This window comes from Sciurus vulgaris (assembly GCF_902686455.1).
Source record: "Sciurus vulgaris genome assembly, chromosome: 7".
Lineage (NCBI taxonomy): Eukaryota > Metazoa > Chordata > Mammalia > Rodentia > Sciuridae > Sciurus > Sciurus vulgaris.
In genome coordinates, this window is record NC_136467.1 from 118,798,264 (window position 1) to 118,820,063 (window position 21,800).

Here is a 21,800-nt window from a genome sequence, read left to right on the forward strand (position 1 = left end):
TCTTTGACAACACGGGAGACTCTATTATTCAACAAAGAGGTATTTATTTAGTGTCTAGTACTGTGGCTCTTCATTTGTGTCCTTTCCCTCTCTCTTTCGTGAAGAGTATAAACAATAAACCAATTGTTGGGGATAGATGCTGGCTCTCCCTCTTGATTTCATTCTCAATGCATAGCTTCATGGTTTCCTCCTTAAAAAAATAGCTTAAATTGATTTTAAGTGATCCACAAAGAACAATGATTTTGCTCCAGAGCCAACATCAGGCTGTTTCAGAATAGAATCTGAAAGGAAGTTTAAGGCTCCTCTTCCCTTTCCTCTTAGGGACAAAATGCAACATGGCTAGGGCGTAGGTGAACTGCAACTCAAGGTGGAATTACTTGAGCCAACTACCTGTTCGATCTGTTTGTACCATATCATCAGCACCTCCTCTAGCTGACGGACAGTTTCCGAATTGCTAGCTGCAGCTGTCACTTCTTCAAAGGTATGCAGTTTGGAAAAATCAATGTTGTCTATCTTCTTTAACATCACTGTCCCCTCAATACTTATTCTGGCACCTAACGGGGGAAAAATAATATTGAAAAGAAGTGCTTAATGTCTTCTTAAGCATCAATATGTGCCTTCAAGTTATAATTGCTGAAATGTTAAAGATCTCATACTTTATAGAAATATATTTCTAATTGATCATTAGATTATGACCTGATTTGCTAATAAGTATATATTTTATAATATTAAGTGATAGAAATATACATTTAAAGATTTCATAATAAAGCACATATTTTTAAATATGCTGAAAGTTTTTATTAAAAATATATCAAGAGCTGGGTATGGTGGCACATGCCTGTAATCCTAGCAGCTCAGGAGGTTGAGGCAGGAGAACTGCAAGTTCAAAGCCAGTCTCAACAACTTATCAAGGCCCTAAGCAACTCAGTGAGACCTTGTCTCTAAATAAAATACAAAAAAGGGCTGGGGATGTAGCTCAATTGTTAAGTGCCCCTGAGATCAATCCCTGGTACCAAAAAAAAAAAAGAGTATTACAAGATATTCCTCCTACTATCATGAAAAATAAAAAAGAATATGTATTCCTTCAAAGATCCCTGAAAATTAGGAATTTTTATGATTTCATATCTTACCTCTAGGTCTCATACTAACTTTGTTAACATCTTCTTTCAAGATGGAAACTTTTTCATGAATGCTTTTTTTACAACATAATTTATTCATTTTCAGTAGTTAACAAAACATTAAATTTTTATACTTACCATCTAAAAACGAAAGGTACCTATTGATGGTTTCAGTGAAAATGTGTTTTTCAGATTCCCCCTGCTTGGACTGGTTTAAAGCACCCCAGTTGTTTGTGGCAAGAATAGCTGGTAGAAATATACTTGACAACATACTCTTGATCCCATTCAAGAGTCCGTCCGATGCATCCAAAACAGTAAACAGCACTTCCTGAAAGGGGGTGTTCAAATGCTATGTTATGTGCTAATTCCATTAAAAAACCAAATATCACAATCTATTTCTCACTGCAATACACAAGACAATTTGCAAACTATTAGGAAAGTATACGTGGTTATGAACATTAGAGTTCTAAAACCAACAAACTTAGACCCTGCCCGGTTCTGACCATTCACAAGTTAGCTCTTCATAGAGATGCTGTCCTTGGTGCTCTCGGTTCTGTCTGGGGAGGGAGCTTCGGGCCAGACCTGTGCAAGGTGACGGGGATGCAACCGAGCCTCCTGTGCAAGGAAGTCCTCCTGAAAGGGGCCGTGAAAGCTCTACCCAGCCAGGAGACGGCAACGAAAACAGCCCTCTGCCCAGATTTTTGGAGGAAAAAAATTATTGAGCACAGAAACAAAAGTCCAGAAACCAAAAACCCACCACCCAAGAGTGTGACATCTCAATTAATATGAATTAAATGAGCTGGAACTCCCAAACCAATAAATGAAGATTAAAAAGTTCATACAGGACCCCCTGGAAATTGGCTACTTGTTTTTTTAACTGTGAGGTGGTGACTGCTATGGTCTAAATATGGGGAATGCCCCGCAAAGGTCCATGTGTTAAGGCCTTGGCCCCCAGAGTGGTGCTACTGGGAGGTGGTAGAACTTTTGAGAGATGGGGCCTAGAGGAAGGTCCTCAGGTCACTGAGGCCATGCCCTCAGAAGGGATTATGGGACCCAACCTGTCCTCCCCGCCCCCTCTGCATTTTAACTTGAAACAGGATTGCTTTGCTCCAACATGCACTCTTGCTTCTGCCATCTGGCACCCTCACCAGAGGGCCAAACAATGGGGCTGCCCAACACTGAACTTGAACCTCCAAAACTGTGAGCTAAATAAACCTTATCTCTTTATAATTTAGTTGCCTTGGGTAATTTATTGTAGTAACAAAAATGAACCAATATGATAGCAATGAAAAATATAATGACTACTATCATAGTTTGATATCATTATCTTGGCTCTTGCTAAGGTGGCAGCAGTTTTTTGCACCCTTGCTTCTGCACCACCAAATGTCTACACTGTAAAAGGGGCAAATAGAGTGTTATGATGAAAAAATGGTTCACAGACCCACTGAAAATGTCTTGGGTACCTTTGAGAACCACTAGTACACTACATCTTTCAGCTGTGGCTGTGCAGCATAAAATATAACTGTTAGAAGAATGAAGGAATGGGGAAAAAAGGGAGAGGGACGGAGGGCAAAAAGGAGCTAACTCCCCATCTCCTACAGAAAGAAAAGTCCATAGAGAGCTGGGCATGATGGTGCACACCTGTAATCACAGTGGCTCTGGAGGCTGAGGCAAGAGGATCAAAAACAAGGCCAGCCTCATTAATTTAGTAAGGCCCTAAGCAACTTAGTGAGACCCTGACTCAAAATAAAAAATAAAAAGGACGGGGGATGTGGCTTAGTGGTAAAGTACCTCTGGATATAATCCCCAATACCAAGAAGAGAGAAACAGAGAAAGAAAAGTTCACAGATAATGTCTAAACTGTCAGAGCAAATTATTTAGGGATAGGAGGTAAACAAAAGAACCTGCTGAAAGAGTTTAAGAGTTGCTTCTAGAGAGGGGCACATAGGTCAGTTTTGCACAGCAAGGCTCATGAACCTCTTCCTTTTTGTAAACTAAGTGCACATATAACTGTGATAAAACACAGACTAAAGTGCAGAAAAGAACAGGGCTGGGACATGGCTCAGTAGTTGAGCATGTGCCTAGCATGAACAAGGCCCTGTGGTTGATCCCCAGTACCACAAAAAATAAAAGAACAGACTAAACCATGAACAAGTTGAAGAAAGAATTAGTGAAATGGAAGATGACCGAAGAAACGTCCATATACACAGACAACATAATGAAAATACAGGACTTCAAAGACAAAGAGGAAAGCAGAAAGAAAAAGATTACTTATGAATAATGCTAACAGGGGAGGTCACATCAGCCACAAAAGATGCAATGAAATATCTTCAAGGAATTGAGGGCAAATAATTTGTAGCCTAGAATCCTAACCCAAGCTAAACAACCTCTTGTCAAGCAATCTTGCATCATAAACAGAAAAGAAGTAAAATTAAGATTGCCTTTCAGTTAACTTTCCCATTGTAAAAGGTATTAAAACTATCTAAGAAAAATAAAGAGAACTCGTAATTGTTAAGAGCCATTGGTATGGCAACAATATAATAAGAATTCACATATTACTTGGTTTCATAATAGTCCTTCAAGGTGGGTATTTTTATTCCCAATTTAAGAATGTAGAGACTTGAGTTCAGAGAAAAGATGAGCAACTTGCCAATGGATACACTGCTCAGTGGTAAAACTTGGAGGCAAATTTGGGTCTAGGTAACCAAAATTCTTACTTCTTCCATTCCTGTATCCTGCCATATCTAGACTAGGTTAGCTAGTCTACCTAGTCAATACCCAGGCTCTCAGTCAATTCTCTCTTCTGCAACATTAAAGAGTTTAAATATTGACCATTGGGGATGTTAAGTAACTAAAAATTATGTGACACAGAGTAAAATGTGATCCCAGTGAACGTAGGAGAGAATTTATTTGTACACCATCTACAAGAAACAGAATTTTCAAGCATTTTAAAAGCAAGATTGAAGGACAAACATAATCTCTATTGGAGTTCATTCCTCTATTTCTTTAAATATATGAATATATTATTTTCTTGGAACTTGATTCAGATCTATATATAGAAAAGGAGAGCAAAGTAAAGCAAAATGTGACTATAAAAATATATCAATATTTAACTATATCTTTAGAGGAAAAATTTCAACATACCTCATGAATATTTTTACTACTTATAGGCACGTCATTATTACAGCGAACAAAAAATATACACAGTCCTTTTAGACTATCTGGGGCAGTGCTGTCTATATATAATCTCATCATTTTTGACCCTTTGGTTACTCCAGGAATAGTTCGACCACATTCTGAAAACAAAAGTCAAGAACTTAGCATATGATCACATAACTGATCAAGTGTAATAACCTAGTGAGGTTCTTAATACCATTGTTTAATTTTATTGTAAGAAATTTTCAATATTTTTTTGTCCTATCAAAAAATGTCAATAATTGCAATTCTTAAATTGCAGCCTCTTCTGGTGCCTTTCCCTGAACTCCACACTTTTCTCCTTTTGGCCTGACCTCAGGGCCTTTACACACACTCTTCCCCATTCCACCCCTAGTCCTTTGCCGATCAAACTCCTATTCATCTCTAAGACCTCATCTGAAATGCCACCATCTCAGGAAGCCTTCACTGACTCTCCCAGGAAGGTCCAGTTCCTCTACTAAATACACTCATGGAAACCAACTTATATTAAATCCTTTCTTCAACTGATTTCAATGAAAGTTAAACATGTAATTATAATTCTTTAATTTAAAGAAATATTAAAATGTGAAATTCTGTCAGATGACCAGTTACTATTAATTTGCAAAAAAAAAACTAATATTTACAAAAATAACCAACTTTAAATGGGATTTTTTTTAAAAAAATACAAAACACCCATCACAAAATCACAAAAATGTTTTATCTGCCCAGTTTCTTCCTTTGGGTTTGGAGGGGTTCCTCCTGCTCTGTGATTCTGGAGGACACCAATCCCAATGCCCTACAGAGGTAGGCGCGTGAAAATTAGACTAATGCAAGAATGTAAACCTTCGAGGGAGACACACAAAGCAAAACAGGGATTTGAGAGATATTAATCTGGTGAGGAATACTAAAGAAATTGCCCTGAAACCCATGGAAATGTTCTATTCTTATTCTTGCCAAGGCCTAATTGTAATTCAACTAGATCTAAATTATGTGAACCATCTTTCTACACCAAAAAAATTTCTGGTTTTGATTGCATAGGCCGAAGTCAATTTCTGTTACTTGCATAGACCAAAGAACATACCATATGTATGTAGCAACCTAACAGCCCAAACGCCCATTCAGAGATTGCACCCCACCCCACCCCAGCTTATCCTCCCCTTTATCCTTGCTAAGACAGCCTGTTTTGTCCTGTTCAGCAATGTGTGCACTCCCAGGGAGAAAACTACTTTCCCAGTTCCCTAGTCCCTTGAGTAGCCATGTGACACAGTTTCTGCTGATAAGACAAGCTTGAGCTTTCCTGAAAAAGGGGACAGATGTGACCACCAAGAGGGGAATGATTTCTAAAAATCGCAGTGCAGCTGAACAATGAAATACTGTATACAGCTTGTTCAAATGAGGGAAATAAGTAATGACATGGGAAATGTCTAGGGTATACAGGCAAGTGCAAAAAGCCAGTCAAGAATAAAATGTGTTACTGTGATTCATTTTAAAATTATAATATGCATTTGTATGTTAACAAATGCATATAAGAAAGACAAGTAGTGAAATATTTAATAAACTGATAAATAATCACTTCTGTAGGTAACAAAAATAATGATTAAAAATATGTCTACCCTTGATCTTGCAATTTCCCCTGTGAGGTTTCTTCCTAAAATGTCTGCCTAATCCACATAGATTTAGCTCCAATGAATATTCATTGAGGCATCATTTCAAGGAGCAAAACTTGTAAACAACTAAATTGTAACAGAAGATCTGTTTTGAAAATTACAGCAATATCAGTCTCATGAAATACAATGCAACTATTAAAAAATTTAATTGTAGAAGTGTATATATTGGCATGGAGAAGATAATGTTATCAAATTTTAAAAGCCACTCTAGACAATATGTACAGTTGGATGCCATTTTTGTAAAATTTGGGTATGTGCTAAAGCAGTTACAGAGGAATATTCATCAAGGAGATAACAGTGCTTTCTCTAACCAAGCAGGATTGTGGAGAGGATTTATTTTTCTTCTAATTGTAGATATTTTCTTATCTTTCTATAATTTTCAGCTATTGTTTTAATTTTTAAGGAATTATAAAAATACAGGCCACCAGGATAAGAACAATGAGAAACAGATGTGGTCACTAATTGTGAGTCTACATTATTTTGTTAGAGAAGCAGTACTTATGATTGTCCTTTGGTATCTTAGAGCCCCCAAGGACACCAAAATCCACAGATGCTCAAGTCTCTTTTATAAAATAGTGTAGACTTTGCACATAACCTACCCACACTCTCCCATAGACTTGAAATCATCTCTAGACTATTTATAATACCCAATACAGTGTCAATGCTATGTAAATAGTTGATACACTAATGGTTTAGGGAATAATGACAAGGAAAAAGTCTCTACATGTTTAGTAGAGATATAATTTTTGAACCCAAGGCGCAGAACCCAGAGTGGGGCATCGCTCAGTGGTAGAGTACGTGCTTAGCAAGTGCAAGGCCCTGGGTTCGACCCCCAGCATCACAAAATAAAACACAACAACACCAAGGTGCAGAACCACAGATATGGAGGGCTGACTGTAGGTATATTAAACAATTAGAGGGAAATAGAAAAAACAGTCAAATGCTGTATTTATGATGCAAACTTTAAATGACACAGGAGTCTGGAGAACAGTGATGGATGTGGGTTGGAACACTCAGGAAGGCTATGGAGAAAGAGAATACACGAGGTGATCTAAGGGAGGGTCAGAGAAAAGAAGGTCCTATGAGAAGAAAGGCAAGCAGGGTCAGGAGAGTGGGAAAGGGGCATAGAAAGGACTTGGGCATGTACAGAAAGCAATGGAGAGTGGCTTAAAGGGAGCAGCAAATTCACACCTGGAAGAATATATCAGACAGGCAAGTACTGTGCATCCAGATTACAGTGGGCTTTGGAGAACGGGGGATTTAGACCCAGCCAGTAAAAGCAGGACAAAAAAAAAAAAAAAGACTGACTGATTTGGCAGGAATCTGTAATGGGAATTTCAGAGAGAAAATATGATAAGAGATATTATCAATTTTCAATCTGGATTACTAGAGCAGGCATGAGATAGGGGCCTAGCCTAAGGCAGCACAGGAGGAAAGTGATAAAGAAATAATAGGAGGGACAAACTGAAGCTAAAGGCACAGGCCTCAGAAATAAATAGTCTAAGACCAAAAGGATGGCCCAAACACCTACTTATTAAAACACAGGTTTAATAACCTGACTCCATGTTAATTAATTTAGGCATAAAATGGACAGTGGGGAAACCAGATACCCCTAATGACAGCTGTGCAGGCACAAGACTCTGGAGCAGGACCTCAGGGGCAGCTGCTGGGCTCTGGAGTGGCTTCATGGTCATTTCTAGTCACCAGAAAACATATGGACAATGTGCCTCCACTTGTTCCAGGAAAATGCAACTAAGTTCCAATGAAAATGTGTGTTCCCCAACAGAGGGCCATGATTTCTATAGGGAGATTTCTCCTTACTTCATTATAGCAACGTATGAAGTATGTATTGGCGCTAAAATTGTACTGTTCTTAAGAAACTCTCTTTTTTTTTTTTACATAAACGTTTAGTAAAAAAAAAAAAAAATTACAAAATAGAAGATTGTGTATGTAGAAGAGAAAAAACATGCTGCACTTTAACACTCATTAACTAATTACTGGCACAGTGCCCTCATGAAACATCCTTACCAAGGCCAGGTGCATCTCCTTCCTGGTACAAAAATTTCAATGTCTTACAACCACCTTTCTCAAAAAAATGAGTAAATGCTTCCAGCTGTTAAAAAAAAAAGAAAAAAATAACAATCAATAAAATGACTAGAGGATTACAATAAAATGAAGCAACCCCTGTGGTAGGCATTGCACATATCTTAATCACCATCATTTTGTAATGAAGAAAAATAAGGCTCAAAGACTTTATTGAGGGAACACAGAGAAAGTGCCTCAGAGGCAAGATTAAAATAAAAGTTAAATTACCTCCAACACTGCAATGGAACCTAGGGTGCATTCCCTATTCCGTCGTCCCCCCATACTTTCCTTTCCATCTTCTAAGGTGTTCTTTAATTTCTTTCTTTAGTGTTCTGTAGTTCTCATTGTAGAGGTCTTTCACCTCTTTTGTGAGATTGATTCCCAAGTATTTTATTTTTTTCGAGGCTATTGTAAATGGGGTAGTTTTCCTAATTTCTCTTTCTGAAGATTCATCACTTATGTATAAAAATGCATTGGATTTATGAGCATTGATCTTGTAACCTGCTACTTTACTGAATTCACTTATGAGTTCTAAGAGTTTTCTGGTGGAATTTCCAGGTTCCTCTAAATGTATAATCATGTCATCAGCGAACAGGGATAGTTTGAGTTCTTCTTTTCCTATTCGTATCCCTTTAATTTCTTTCGTTTGTCTAATTGCTCTGGCTAGAGTCTCAAGAACGATGTTGAATAGAAGTGGTGAAAGAGGGCATCCCTGCCTTGTTCCAGTTTTTAGGGGGAATGCTTTCAATTTTTCACCATTTAGAATGATATTAGCCATGGTCTTAGCATAAATGGCCTTTACAATGTTAAGGAATGTTCCCACTATCCCTATTTTTTCGAGTGCTTTGAGCATGAAGGGGTGCTGTATTTTATCAAATGCTTTTTTTGCATCTATTGAAATAATCATGTGATTCTTGACTTTAAGTCTATTGATATGGTGAATTACATTTATTGATTTCCAGATGTTGAACCAACCTTGCATCCCTGGGATGAAACCCACTTGATCATGGTGCACTATCTTTTTAATATGTTTTTGTATGCAATTTGCTAAAATTTTGTTGAGAATTTTTGTGTCGATGTTCATTAAGGATATTGGTCTGAAATTTTCTTTCCTTGATGTATCTCTGTCTGTTTAGGTATCAGTGTGATATTGGCTTCATACTAACCTTTTACCTTTGAAGCATCAAAATTCCCAAAAGTAATGCTCATGGTAGGCATGGTGGTGCATGCCTGTAATCCCAGCAACTCAGAAGGTTGAGACAGGAAGATTGCAAGTTCAAGGTCAGCCTCAGCCATTTAATAAGGTGCTAAGGAACTTAGTGAGAACCTGTCTCAAAATAAAAATTTTAAGGGATAGGTCTATAGCTCAGTAGTAAAGCATCCCTGAGTTCAATCTCCACTACAAAAAATAAAAAAGTAGTGTATGTGACTATGATAAAAAGATATAAAAATATTAAATGCAATGAATCCCTGCTTTTTAGGCACACTGTTACTTACAAGACTAGCAAAACGAACGTTGTCGGAGCCAAAATCCTGACTGCGAATTATTTAAAATCACTTATATTAGCGTGGTGTGGTGGTGCATGCCTACAGTCCCAGCTACTCCAGAGGCAGGAGGATTGCTTACGCCTATGAGGTAGAGATCAGCCTGAGCAAAACAGCAATTCCCCATCTTGAGAAAAATAAAATTAACTTGTATTTCATAATATTTTACCAGTAGTTTATCTGAGCTTCACAACAACCTTGAACTACAGGAAAGGTGGAATTATTACACCCTCTTGTAGAAAAGTAAAGCTAAAAAGATTTTAAGTGATGGTGTCCATGACACCCAATCAGTACTAAGCCTGAGACTGGACCCCAGCCTTTGGTCACCACATCTGGGCTTCTTCCACAGAACCATACCTATTGTGCAGAGGCAAGGCTCAGGCCCAGGAAGCAAGGTTCTGGGATTCAGCAGTTGAAAGAAGATGCAAGGCCCAGTGGGAATATTGGTCATCCTTTATTCAGTGGCAGCAATAGCCCCTAGCCAGCCCCATGAGCCACTTCCATAGGCCTTTTTTAAAATACAGGTGAAACAAAGAAGGCCCACTGCTAACAGGTTACATAAGTGAGTGCATGCTCACAAGCACGTTTCTGATCTTGAGTATATACACCGAATCAGAGTGTTTCTGACCTTGACTATACACTAACTATAACATATCCAGGTCATGGTCTAGGTCACACACTAAAAGCATAACAGCCTGCTGGAAGCCTTGGCAAGGGAGCCTAACTATAGCCATATTGGGCCTGCCCCAACAGTACCACTACCATCTTGACTTTGGAAAACACTGCCAAATAAGCCAGGAAATGATTATCTCCAGCGGTGCTTCACAAAGGGACCAGTGAAACAGAAAGAGGCAAAAGCAAGAATGCCGATATCCTTGAAACCTCAGTACTGGTCAAGTCCTGGCACAAGAAAGGGAGACGCGCCCAAAAGAGTTCTTGAAAACTCTTTAAAATGAGAGTTCTTGAAAAATCTTTAAAATACTTCTAGAGGCCACAGCAGGGCAACTGACATACAACCCTGGCAGCAATAGTCAGACTAAGAACTGAGGAAAATCATTACCAACCTGAGGAGAGGGAGGAAGAAACAGCATAACTGAAACGTGGCTGAGACCTAGAGGTGTGTGAAGAGGAGCTGTAATTATGGGGAGTAATGAGCATGGCCAAGTGGGGAGCAATCAAGTTTCACTCCCCTTCTGCCCTTCAGTCTCCCGTTGGAGCCTCTCGGCAGCCAAACCAAGTAAAATTCAGAGAGCAAGGGAGCCCCATTCAGCCTTCTGAGCCATACAGCAGGACAGAGACAAGGGGAGAAAGGATCTGATGGCAAACAGAAGAACCATCATACCGTCTGCCATCCACCTTTGTGGCATGCCTTTACTGAGCTGCCATCACCCTGGAGTGCATGTCAGGTTTCACATTAAAGAAAGTTTTCCATATACCGAATTTCTTTCTTTCCCTCCCCCCCCCCTCTCGGTACCAGAGATTGAACCCAGGGATGCAGGGATGCTTAACCACTAAGTCACATCCCCAGCCTTTTTTATGTTTTATTTAGAGACAGGGCCTCACTAAGTTGATTAGGGCCTTGCTAAATTGTTGAGGCTGGCCTTGAACTTGAGATCCTCCTGCCTCAGTCTCCTGAGCTGCTGGGATTACAGGCATGCACTGCCACACCTGGCTCATATACCCAATTTTTTAAACCACACCACACCAGTCCATGACATCCCTCACTCCTTCTTCCACTTTCTTACTTGGCCACGGACTTCGATGCCAATTTATCTTATGTCCCTACCTCATCCCTTCAATTAAAGAAGCACTCTCATCTCAGAGTTTAACTTCTACCCTAGCTATGCTATCTTCCCTCTACCATGGCTTTGCACACTCATAAACAACTCTTAAGGAAACACATTTTCTAGCTTGAGTCTTCTCTTAATGACTATATTTCCCTTTCCTTGGTCCCAAAGTCCAAGACATAGTCCAGGAAAGGCAGATAGAAGGGTTTGCAGGCACATGGCCTTTCCACTTCCTGCCTATCCTCCCAGTCAGTGAAATAGACTTCCTCTAAATAGAGAACAAGGACCCAGAAAGCCAGATGGCAAATATTTAAGATGGGATTACCAGCTCTGCAGGTACCTGCTTCCTCCACTTAGTTCTGGCAGTTGTCTTCTTTTGAAGGCAATGGCCAGGCCCCAGTGTCTATGCCTACGCCCTTTGCAGAGCTGTTGGTATTCCAATTGTGGCTGTAGCCAAGTGTATGGCCTAGCAATTTTCGGGTTTGATTACCCATCTGGTTTTCTCCCTAAACATGTGCAGAATGGTCCTCAGGACAAGGAACCTTTTGAGAAACACTTTTTCAGAAATCAGTCTCTCCTTCATCTCATTGTTATTGTCTCAGGGATGTGTATAAGGTTGTTTTGCACTGATTGTTTCTACTTGAAGACCAAGCAGACAAAAGAGCTAAAATAATCACTAGGGAAGGGGAGCCATTAAAGTGAACAAACGCAACTTCAGAAAAGCAACGAAAATCCTCTTATTATATGGTGGTATCATCCACAGTCTGGACAAGCTACAAAATGTGAAGCTCCCAGTGCAAATGAAAGGCAGGACTACCTGTTTAAGAATTTAAGATGAGCTGGGCATGGTGGCACATGCCTGTAATCCCAATGACTTGGGAGGCTGAGGCAGGAGGATCATGAATTCAAAGCTTCAAAGCCAGTCTCAGCAACTTAGTGAGATCCCAAGTAACTTAGTGAGAACCTCTCTCTAAATAAAATATAAAAAGGACTGGAAATGTGGCTCAGTCATTAAGCACCTGTGAGTTCAATCCCCATTACCAAAAAAAAAAAAAAAATTCAAAATGGCAACAGGAGATTGTTAAACCAAGCACAGGGTTCTGTGTGACTACATAGACCACACGCCCATGAAGACAGCCTTGACCATAGTGGCACATTCCAGCAGGGAATTTTGATGATCTAGGAAACCACATCCTGCTTCCAGTTGCTGGCTATGGCACATGTTGTTTTATGTACACATCTCCATGGATTCTCTGTTCTTGGTCATTACAGCTTATAGCCACTGATGTCTTTGCATCAATCATATCCCAATCTCTCTGTTAGAACCACACACTGAGGAAGCAGGAAAATGAGCAATGCTGTTCATACTGTCAGGGAATAAGTTCACAAAGGTCCAAGAAGAGATAAAGGACAAAGGAGATTGTAGAACACACAGCATCACTAAAGGAAGAAGTTCCTCCAGGCACCATTCCACAAGATCTTGGCTCCTGGAGCAAGCTGAGTTTTGCCCAAGTTTGCTGACCACTGTAAAAGCGGATGATATGGATCCTCTGTGACAACCTCACAGTAACCCCACCCTACCTCAGCTCTCTCCCCAGGGTGTTCAGTGGGACAATCAGATCACCACCAGCCTGTGTCTGCTCATGAGTATGACTACAATTCCCACCTGGTCTACTCCTAGAGTTGAGAAAAGCCCAAGCAACTTGTGGTAGTTATATCAACAATTAATTTAGAACTGGAGCTAAAAAGAGGGAAGATATGACACAGGTTTATCGTACATTATAATAATTAGGATAACCATATAAATGTATCTTCCAAAACTGGGACACTTCTAAGAGTGAAAGAAGTAACTGTTAATAATGATTCCAGGAAAGCAGACATCATCCAGAACTCTCCCTGGCACACAGAGACAAGGTAACCTGACCTGTCATGGCCTCATCTCTTCTACTATCCTCATACACAAGGCACTGCGCCCTAGCTCATATCAAGTAGTTTGTTTTTCTATACAAATGACTTCCACAGACAGTTCATACAACCTCACTTGTAAAATGCCCTACCTGTGCTTGACTATCCCTCTAACTTCTGAAGTCACTCTCAGTTCATTTTTAACCCAAACCAAGTTAGGATTTTAGCCCAATTCTAGTTGCTGACTTCTCTTTTCATCCTCCACAGTAGTAGACCTTCTAGAAATATCACTCACCTGGCTATAATAAAAATAAATAAATAAATAAATAAATAAATAAATAAATAAATAAATAAATTTTAAAAAAAACTTCTCTAGTCAATAAAATTCCAACTTTCTTTTTCTGTGTTTTATTATGCATGTTGATGACTCCAGTTTCTTAAATCAATCGCTTCTCAAACAGCAACTAGAAAATAATGAAGGGGGTTGTGGCTCAGTGTTGGGGAACATGTTTAGAATGCGGGAGGCCCTGGGTTCAATCCCCAATACCAAAAATAACAACAATCCCAATGAGAAAACTTAAACTTACAGATGGGCAATCCAAAATTAGTTCTTCAACAGTTATCAGGTCCAGGCCAAGCTTTGCTGCTAGAATTTCAAATATATATCTGTAGGATGGATCAATCTTCGATTTTCGGTTTTCCCTTGCATCTCTAAACCTTGCCTAAAGAATAACAAACACGTATAAAAACTGTAGTCATAAACAAAACCCACCAAAATATTTCATTTAAAGCAAAAGCATTATCCACGAAAAAATCTTCTTCGAAGCATACCTGCCTCTCCTTCAGCGTTTCCTGTAGATTTGGAATGCCGCTCATACTTCGGCGGTATTTGGACGAGCGCCGGGAAGACTGAGAAAGCACATCGGAAAGCGCAGACTGGACCGGTCGCGGTGCCATCCTGGGTCGCACTCGTTGCGACTGACTCTCCCCCTCATCCTCTTCCTCCGAAGGAATGAGATCACGGTAATCGCTCACCTCGCTCACCGAGGGGGCATCACCCTCCACCGACAGGGCAAAATCTCCAGGGTCCTGCGTTGCTGGAGGGGGCGGAGCCTCATCTCCTGAAGGGGGCGGGGCCCCATCTACAGAGGGCGGGGCAGTGTCTCCCGAAGGAGGAGGGGCTGGCTCTTCCACAGGTGGTCCCCCTTCTTCACTGCTCATGTTGTCTGTCCTTTCCTCCAGCAGAATATGTTAAACTTCAAAACCTAGAATTATAAAACGTTTTCGTCTAAAATTGTACAATAAATTGAGTGTGATTCATTTTAATTCCTCCTCTTTTTAATTTTTTTTTATGTTTTACACACTGCATTTTGATTCATTGTACACAAATGGGGTCCATCATTTCGTTTCTTTGGTTGTTACACAATGTAGATTCATACCATTTGTGTAATCATACATGTACATAGGGTAATGATGTCTGTCTCATTCCACCATTTTTCATATCCCCCTCATTTCCTTCTACATAATCTAAAGTTCCTCCATTCTTCTCTCTTTTTTTGTTTTTTATTATTTTTGTAGTTGCAGGTGGATAGCATGTCTCTATTTTCTTTATTTTTATGTGGTGCTAAGGATCGAACCCAGTGCCTCACATATACTAGGCAAGTGCTCCACCACTGAGCTACAGTCCCCCTCCCTTATTCCTCCTCTTGAAGCCAGCTAGATAGGTAGCAAAATTATATATTTCTCCCCCACCACATTATCTGAAGAAGCTAAGATCACGGGACTAGACAGGTGATTTTTTCTTTTAAGGGAACTGAATGTGAGTGACCCCTACCATGCTGGGCGCACACCCCACCCACCACCCATCCCCGGTCTTTTCAGGTTGTAACGACTTCTACTGATTATGCTATGACCGTAGGAAACTCCGTTTGCACACATCATCTCGTCCCTGTGATAGTAACCACCACAATTGATGGGAAGACACCTACCTGTCCTTGGGTGTCTTAGGGCTGAAAAAACAAAAAAAAATTGAAAGCCACTTCATCAGAAGACTGATTGGAGGTCAAAGGCTGGACTTGAAATGTGACTTGCTTCAAGAAACTCTGTGATTCAATGCAGTTCATCAGACAGACACCCAGCTATCCAGCCGTCTCATTTATAGAAGCATAATCAAAACTCAAAAGCAAAACATCCTCTTAGCACTCAGAATCCCAAGTCCAAACACAAAGTTCATGGTGAAAGGTGACTGTGACTTTTTAGTGATGGTAACATATAAAGTATAAATCCAACCTACCCAATCACAAAAGCTCTAATTATGAAGGAGTGTAGAAATTAATCAGGAACACATAACCATGGAAATTAGGACATATCAGTAGAGTGGGAGAAAATGTCAGACAAAAATCATACTGTAGTACAATAATGAAGCCTCCACCAAAATAAGTATTCAGGATATGGTTAAAACTTAGAAACCAGAGTAAGAGTAAATGCTTGCAGAACAATATGACAAGTTCCCAAGCAGAGAAAGAAGGCAGAGAAAGAGGCTTTCTAGTGAGAAATTCTGAGGAGGACCTGGTGCAGACTTGGCCTAAATAAGACAGCACCTATTGGCAGGACACCAGGGCAGGACACAGAGTCGGCCTGTTAGCTACACCCGGCAACTGCCTCTCCAAGTGTTCAGAGAACTCATAAACAGCTGATACCCTATTAGCCTACTCAAGGACAGAAATACCCAAACTAATCTAACTTTTAGCTTTTGTTTTTACATACTCACACATGCATACAATACAACAATATAATCTGGTCATTCTCATTCCCCAGTGTTTCTCCAGTCCCTCCCTTCCCTCCTCCCTCTGGTCCCTTTCCTCTACTCTACTGATCTCTCCCTGATTTTCATGAGACTCCCCCTTCCCAACCTTTCTTTTCTTTTTTCCTCTTCAGTTTCCATATATGAGAGAAAATATGACCCTTGACCTTCTGAGTTCAGCTTATTTCTCTTAACATAATGTTTGTTCTCAAGCTTCATCCATTTTCCTAAGTATATGTTTTTGAATCCTGCAAGACAATTCACTTGAATCAGTAAGAAAATCTTTCTAACTTCTCTCAAAGGATATTGATAAGCATTAGTGTCAAGTTTTGGTAACCAATGCAATATTTAATGTCAAGTTTTGGTAACCAATGCAATATTTAATTTCAGTATAGTGATAAACACATGTACTGATTGTTTTTGGTTTGGTTATTTATTTATTTATTTTAGGTACCAGGGATTGAACCCAGGGGTGCTTAACCACTGAACCATGTCCCCAGCCCTTTTTATAATTTATTTGGAAACAGGGTGTCTCTAAGTTCTTAGTATTTCACTAAATTGCTGAGGCTGGCTTTGAACTCACAGTCCTCCTGCCTCAGCCTCCTGAGCTGCTGGAATTACAGGTATGCACCACCACATCTGGCCCTGGTTGAGTTTTGTAGGACTACGGTGCTTCCCTATAGGTAACTGGTGTTCCTTACAGGGCCATGCAACTATTAAATAATGGTGAGCCACTATTACTTAGACCATCAAAAAAAGGCTAATATTGAATCATGATACTGTGAGAAATCAGGGAAGTGTGCAGTAAGTCTCAGTGAGATTTCCATCTGCTATATTTTTAAGTGAAGGTAGAGTAAACGTCATTACCCAGCTGTTATGGGTTAGATATGAGGTGTCCTCCCAAAGCTCCTGTGTCAATGCAAGAATGTTTGGGTAGAACGATTGGGTTGTGAGAGCTGTTACCAAATCAGTCCAACCTACTTTAAATGGACTGACTAGGCAGTAACTGTAAGCAGGTGGGGGTGTGGCTGGAGGTGGGTCACTGAGGGCACTGGAAGGCTTCACCTTCCCTGTGGCCCTTTTCCCTCTTCTTCTTCCTGGCTTCAATGAATGGCGCAGCATTCCTCTGCCATGCCCTTCCACCATGATGTTCTGCCTCACCTTGGGCCCAGAGCAATGGTGTCAGCCCACCATTGACTAAATCTCTGAACTGTGAGTGAAAATAAACTTTCTCTCCTCTAGGTTGTTCTTGTCAGGTATTTTGGTCATGGTCATGCAATTGGACTAACACATCAACACAATTGATTCCCTGATTATTCCAGATAGCTGAGATTCATGGGCATATAATTGCATAAATGGCGGGGGGAAACTTAAGAATCAACTAGTTTTTATCTTGTGCTTTAATGGTAGTGAAGATTCAAGAAGTCACAGGTCTTTCCCAATAATGGACAATAATGATCTTTCTAAACGTCAGACTGATCATTTCACTTCTCTGTTTGAAATTCTATGCTCATCAAATACAAACTCTGTGTCCTCCAGGACCTTCCTGACTTGATCCCATTTTTAAAAATTTATTTACTTAGTTATTCTATTGTCTTTACACCTGTGCTGAAGCCATGGCAGTTAGAGTTGTTTCTGAAACAACCACTCTTTTCTCACCTGCAGGCATTTGACCAGGAGATCACAACCCAAAGATGGAGGCAAACATATCGGCAAATGCTTGTAGATTCACCGGAACCAACCAAAGTGCACATAAAATTCTGTAGTATGAGCGGACCAAGTGCGGGAGAGATTGCTAAGGAGTAGGGATCAAGGTGAGTCTTGGTAGGTGTTATGGTTTCGATGTGAGGTATCCCCCAAAAGCTCATATGCAACACAATGCAAAAAGGTTCAGAGGAGAAATGATTGGGTTGTAAGAGTCTTAACCCGATCAGTGATTTAATCCCCTGATAGGGATTAACTGAATGGTAACTGAAGTGGTAGGGTGTGGCTGGAGGAGATGGACATTGGGGGTGTGACTTTGGTGTATACATTTGTAACTGGTAAGTGGAGGCCTCTCTTTCTCTGCTTCCTGATCATCACATGAGCTACTTCCCTCTGCCACCATGATGTCCTGCCTCACCTTGAGCTCCAGGGAATGGAGCCTGCTGTCTATGGACTGAGACCTATGAAACCATGAGCCCCCAAATAAACTTTTCCTCCCCTAAAATTCTTTGGGTCAGATCTTTTAGTCCCTGCAGTGAAAGAGCTAACTAAAATAGGATACATATGAGTTCCCTGGAGAACATTTAAATGGCAGGTTCTGAGCCTGGTTAGTTGTAAACAATGCTTAATGAATAAATAAGTAAATAAATAAGTATAATCATAAATATATACATCCAGGGACTGGGGTTGTAGCTCAGTGGTAGAGTGCTTGCTTAGCATGCGTGAGGCCCTGGGTTCCATCCTTGGTACCACATAAAAATAAGATAAAGGTATTGTGTTCACCTACAACTAAAAATATATATTAAAAAATAATAGAGGATTCAAGATGGCAGACTAGAGGGTGTCTGCGTTTCGTGTTGCTCCAGGACTCAGGACTCAAGAAGAGGAGATATAGAGAGACTTGGGACCAACTCAAAGCAGCCAGGTGAGTGTCTCCCATTGGGGAGGCGTCCCGGACGGGGCGGTAGACCCGAAAGCAGGGAACTTTGTGAAGTAGAGCTGCCGGCGAGACGCCCCTCCCCCCGCTGGAGCAGTGAACGCGGACAACTGGGAGCATTGGAGAGGTGGCTGTTCACCACAGCGCTTGGACTCAGTGCAACCCACCCGGGCTCTGGGAGGCTGCCCAAAGGAGAAGGTGCTTGGTGAGCTGTTTGGACTGAAAGCGACCACCCCTGAACACAGGGGGCTGCCCAGAGGAGAAGGAAAAATACGGGCTTGGCACATCGCTTGGAATTGGAGCAGCTGCGCCAGGGCTCTGGGCGGCTATCCGGTGGAGCAGCGTGGTGAGTGGTTTGGACCCAGAGCATTCGCTCCTGAACACAGGGGGGTTGTCTGGAGAAGGAGGAGGAGCGCAGCGGGGTGCTTGGGCTCGAAGTGACTGCCCCAGGGCTACGGGTGGCAGTCGCGACGAGAAGGTGCACAGTGAGTTCCTGGGACTCGTGACACACCAGATCTCTGGGTGACTGCCTGGTGGAGAAGGAGGTGCGTGGTGGGTCACTTGGACTTAGAGCGACCGCAGGGAACACCAGGTGGCTGCCGGAGGGAAAGGCGTGTGGCGGATCACTGGGACTCGGAGCGATTGTAAGGGGCTCCAGGTGGCTGCTCAGAGGAGGGGCCGCATAGCCAGGCGAAAAGTGCAGAGCAGGGTCCCAGGGCCTAGGCGGCTTCTTGGTGGAAGAGCCCCACAGACAAACTGAGGGGCGGAGCGAAGGCTCCAGGACTGCAGGCAGCTTCTCTGAGGAGAGGCAGCCTAAGGAGATTCATCTGCGAAGGGCGAGGCTTCCAGGCCCAGGAGATAGGTCTGGGTCCCTGGGAACATTGCAGAAGAAGGCTGCCCAGCCCAGGCGGTAGTTGTGAATTGAACGGAACCTCTGGGAGGGAAACCGACCAGCGAGACCTCCCCACTGGGTGAGTCCTCCCTGTCGGGTGAGGTTCTCCCAAAAGGACTGTAAAATCAGAGACACAGACCCAAACTGGTCTTGCATCAGCCCACATCCTACTTCCCCTTTGGATGACCTTTCATCAGCAAGTGAAGGTACCTCTGCCCACTAGCTGGGAATATACCCCACCAGAAGGCCACCTCCCCTAGGGAGTCAGCTTCCTTGTGGAACACCGCATTATCAACTTCCTCCAAGACTTCAGGCTACTGAAGGCTAAGAGGGGATATACTAGAAAGCTTCAGGGATATTATAAGACAATAGAGGAAATCTGCAATATCACAGCGGTCAACTGATACCTGAATAATATGAGAAAACAAGGAAAGAAAATGCTGCAAACAAATCTAGATGTTACATCAATGAAACCCAACGACAGCATGGCAGAAGAAATGACAGAAAGGGAGTTCAGAATGTACATAATTAAAATGATCAGGGAAGCAAATGACGAGATGCAAGAGCAAATGCAGGCACTGAATGATCGCACCAATCGACAGTTAAAAGAGCAAATACAGGAAGCAAAAGATCACTTCAATAAAGAGTTAGAGATATTGAAAAAAAAAACAAACAGAAATACTTGAAATGAAGGAAACAATAAACCAAATTAAGAACTCCATAGAAAGCATAACCAATAGACTAGAACACCTGGAAGACAGAACATCAGACATTGAAGATAAAATATTTAACCTTGAAAACAAAGTTGAACAAACAGAGAAGATGGTAAGAAATCATGAACAGAATCTCCAAGAACTATGGGATATCATGAAAAGGACAAATTTAAGAATTATTGGGATTGAGGAAGGCTTAGAGAAACAGACCAAAGGAATGAACAATCTATTCAATGAAATACTATCAGAAAATTTCCCAAATCTGAAGAATGAAATGGAAGATCAAGTTCAAGAGGCTTATAGGACTCCAAATATACAAAATTACAACAGACCCACACCAAGGCACATTATAATGAAAATACCTAACATACAAAATAAAGACAGAATTTTAAAGGCCGCAAGAGAGAGGAATCAAATTACATTCAGGGGGAAACCAAACGGATATCAGCAGATTTTTCAATCCAGACCCTAAAAGCTAGAAGGGCCTGGAACAACATTTTTCAAGCCCTGAGAGAAAATGGATGCCAACCAAGAATCTTATACCCAGCAAAACTTACCTTCAAATTTGATGATGAAATAAAATCCTTCCATGATAAACAAAAGCTAAAAGAATTTACAAAAAGAAAGCCAGCATTACAGAACATTCTCAGCAAAATATTCCACGAGGAAGAGATGAAAAACAAAGAAACAAATCAGCAATGGGAGGAACTATCCTAAAGGAATTGTCAAATAAATGAAGAACCAAGTCGTCTCAAAATAAATAAATAAATAAATAAAATGAACCAAATGACCGGGAATACTAATCATATCTCAATAATAACCCTGAATATTAATGGCCTGAACTCATCAATCAAAAGACATAGACTGGCAGATTGGATCAAAAAGAAAGATCCAACAATATGTTGCCTGCAAGAGACTCACCTCGTAGAAAGAGATACCCATAGACTAAAGGTGAAAGGATGGGGGAAAACATACAATGCACATGGACTCAGCAAAAAAGCTGGGGTATCCATCCTCATTTCAGATAATGTGGACTTCAAGTCAAAGTTAGTCAGAAGGGATAAAGAAGGACATTACATACTGCTTAAGGGAACCATAAATCAGCAAGACATAACAATCGTAAACATCTATGCCCCAAACAGTGGCTCATCCATGTATGTCAAACAAATCCTTCTCAATTTCAGAAACCAAATAGACCATAACACAATAATACTAAGTCATTTTAACACGCCTCTCTCACCACTGGACAGATCTTCCAAACAAAAATTGAACAAAGAAACCATAGATCTCAATAACACAATCAATAATTTAGACTTAACGGACATTTATAGAGCGAATACACTTTCTTCTCAGCAGCACATGGATCCTTCTCTAAAATAGACCATATATTATGCCACAAAGCTAATGTAAGCAAATACAAGAAGATAGAGACACTACCTTGTATTCTATCAGATCATAATGGATTGAAGT

At 40.9% G+C, this 21,800-nt stretch overlaps 1 protein-coding gene across 1 annotated transcript in view; it reads right to left on the reverse strand.

The window, feature by feature from the left end:
- DNAH8 (dynein axonemal heavy chain 8) overlaps nucleotides 1-4,388 on the reverse strand; it is a gene marked incomplete at its 3' end in the record, with an annotated part of 249,573 nt that extends 245,185 nt beyond the window's left edge. Inside the window, exons 1-3 of the mRNA XM_079148326.1 lie at nucleotides 4,263-4,388; nucleotides 1,257-1,446; nucleotides 391-554 (exon numbers count right to left, since the gene is read on the reverse strand). Of these exons, the coding sequence (XP_079004452.1) occupies nucleotides 391-554; nucleotides 1,257-1,446; nucleotides 4,263-4,373 (465 nt within the window). The 5' untranslated portion in view covers nucleotides 4,374-4,388. The remainder of the gene's footprint in view (nucleotides 1-390; nucleotides 555-1,256; nucleotides 1,447-4,262) is intronic.
- Between the last annotated feature and the right edge of the window lie 17,412 nt (nucleotides 4,389-21,800).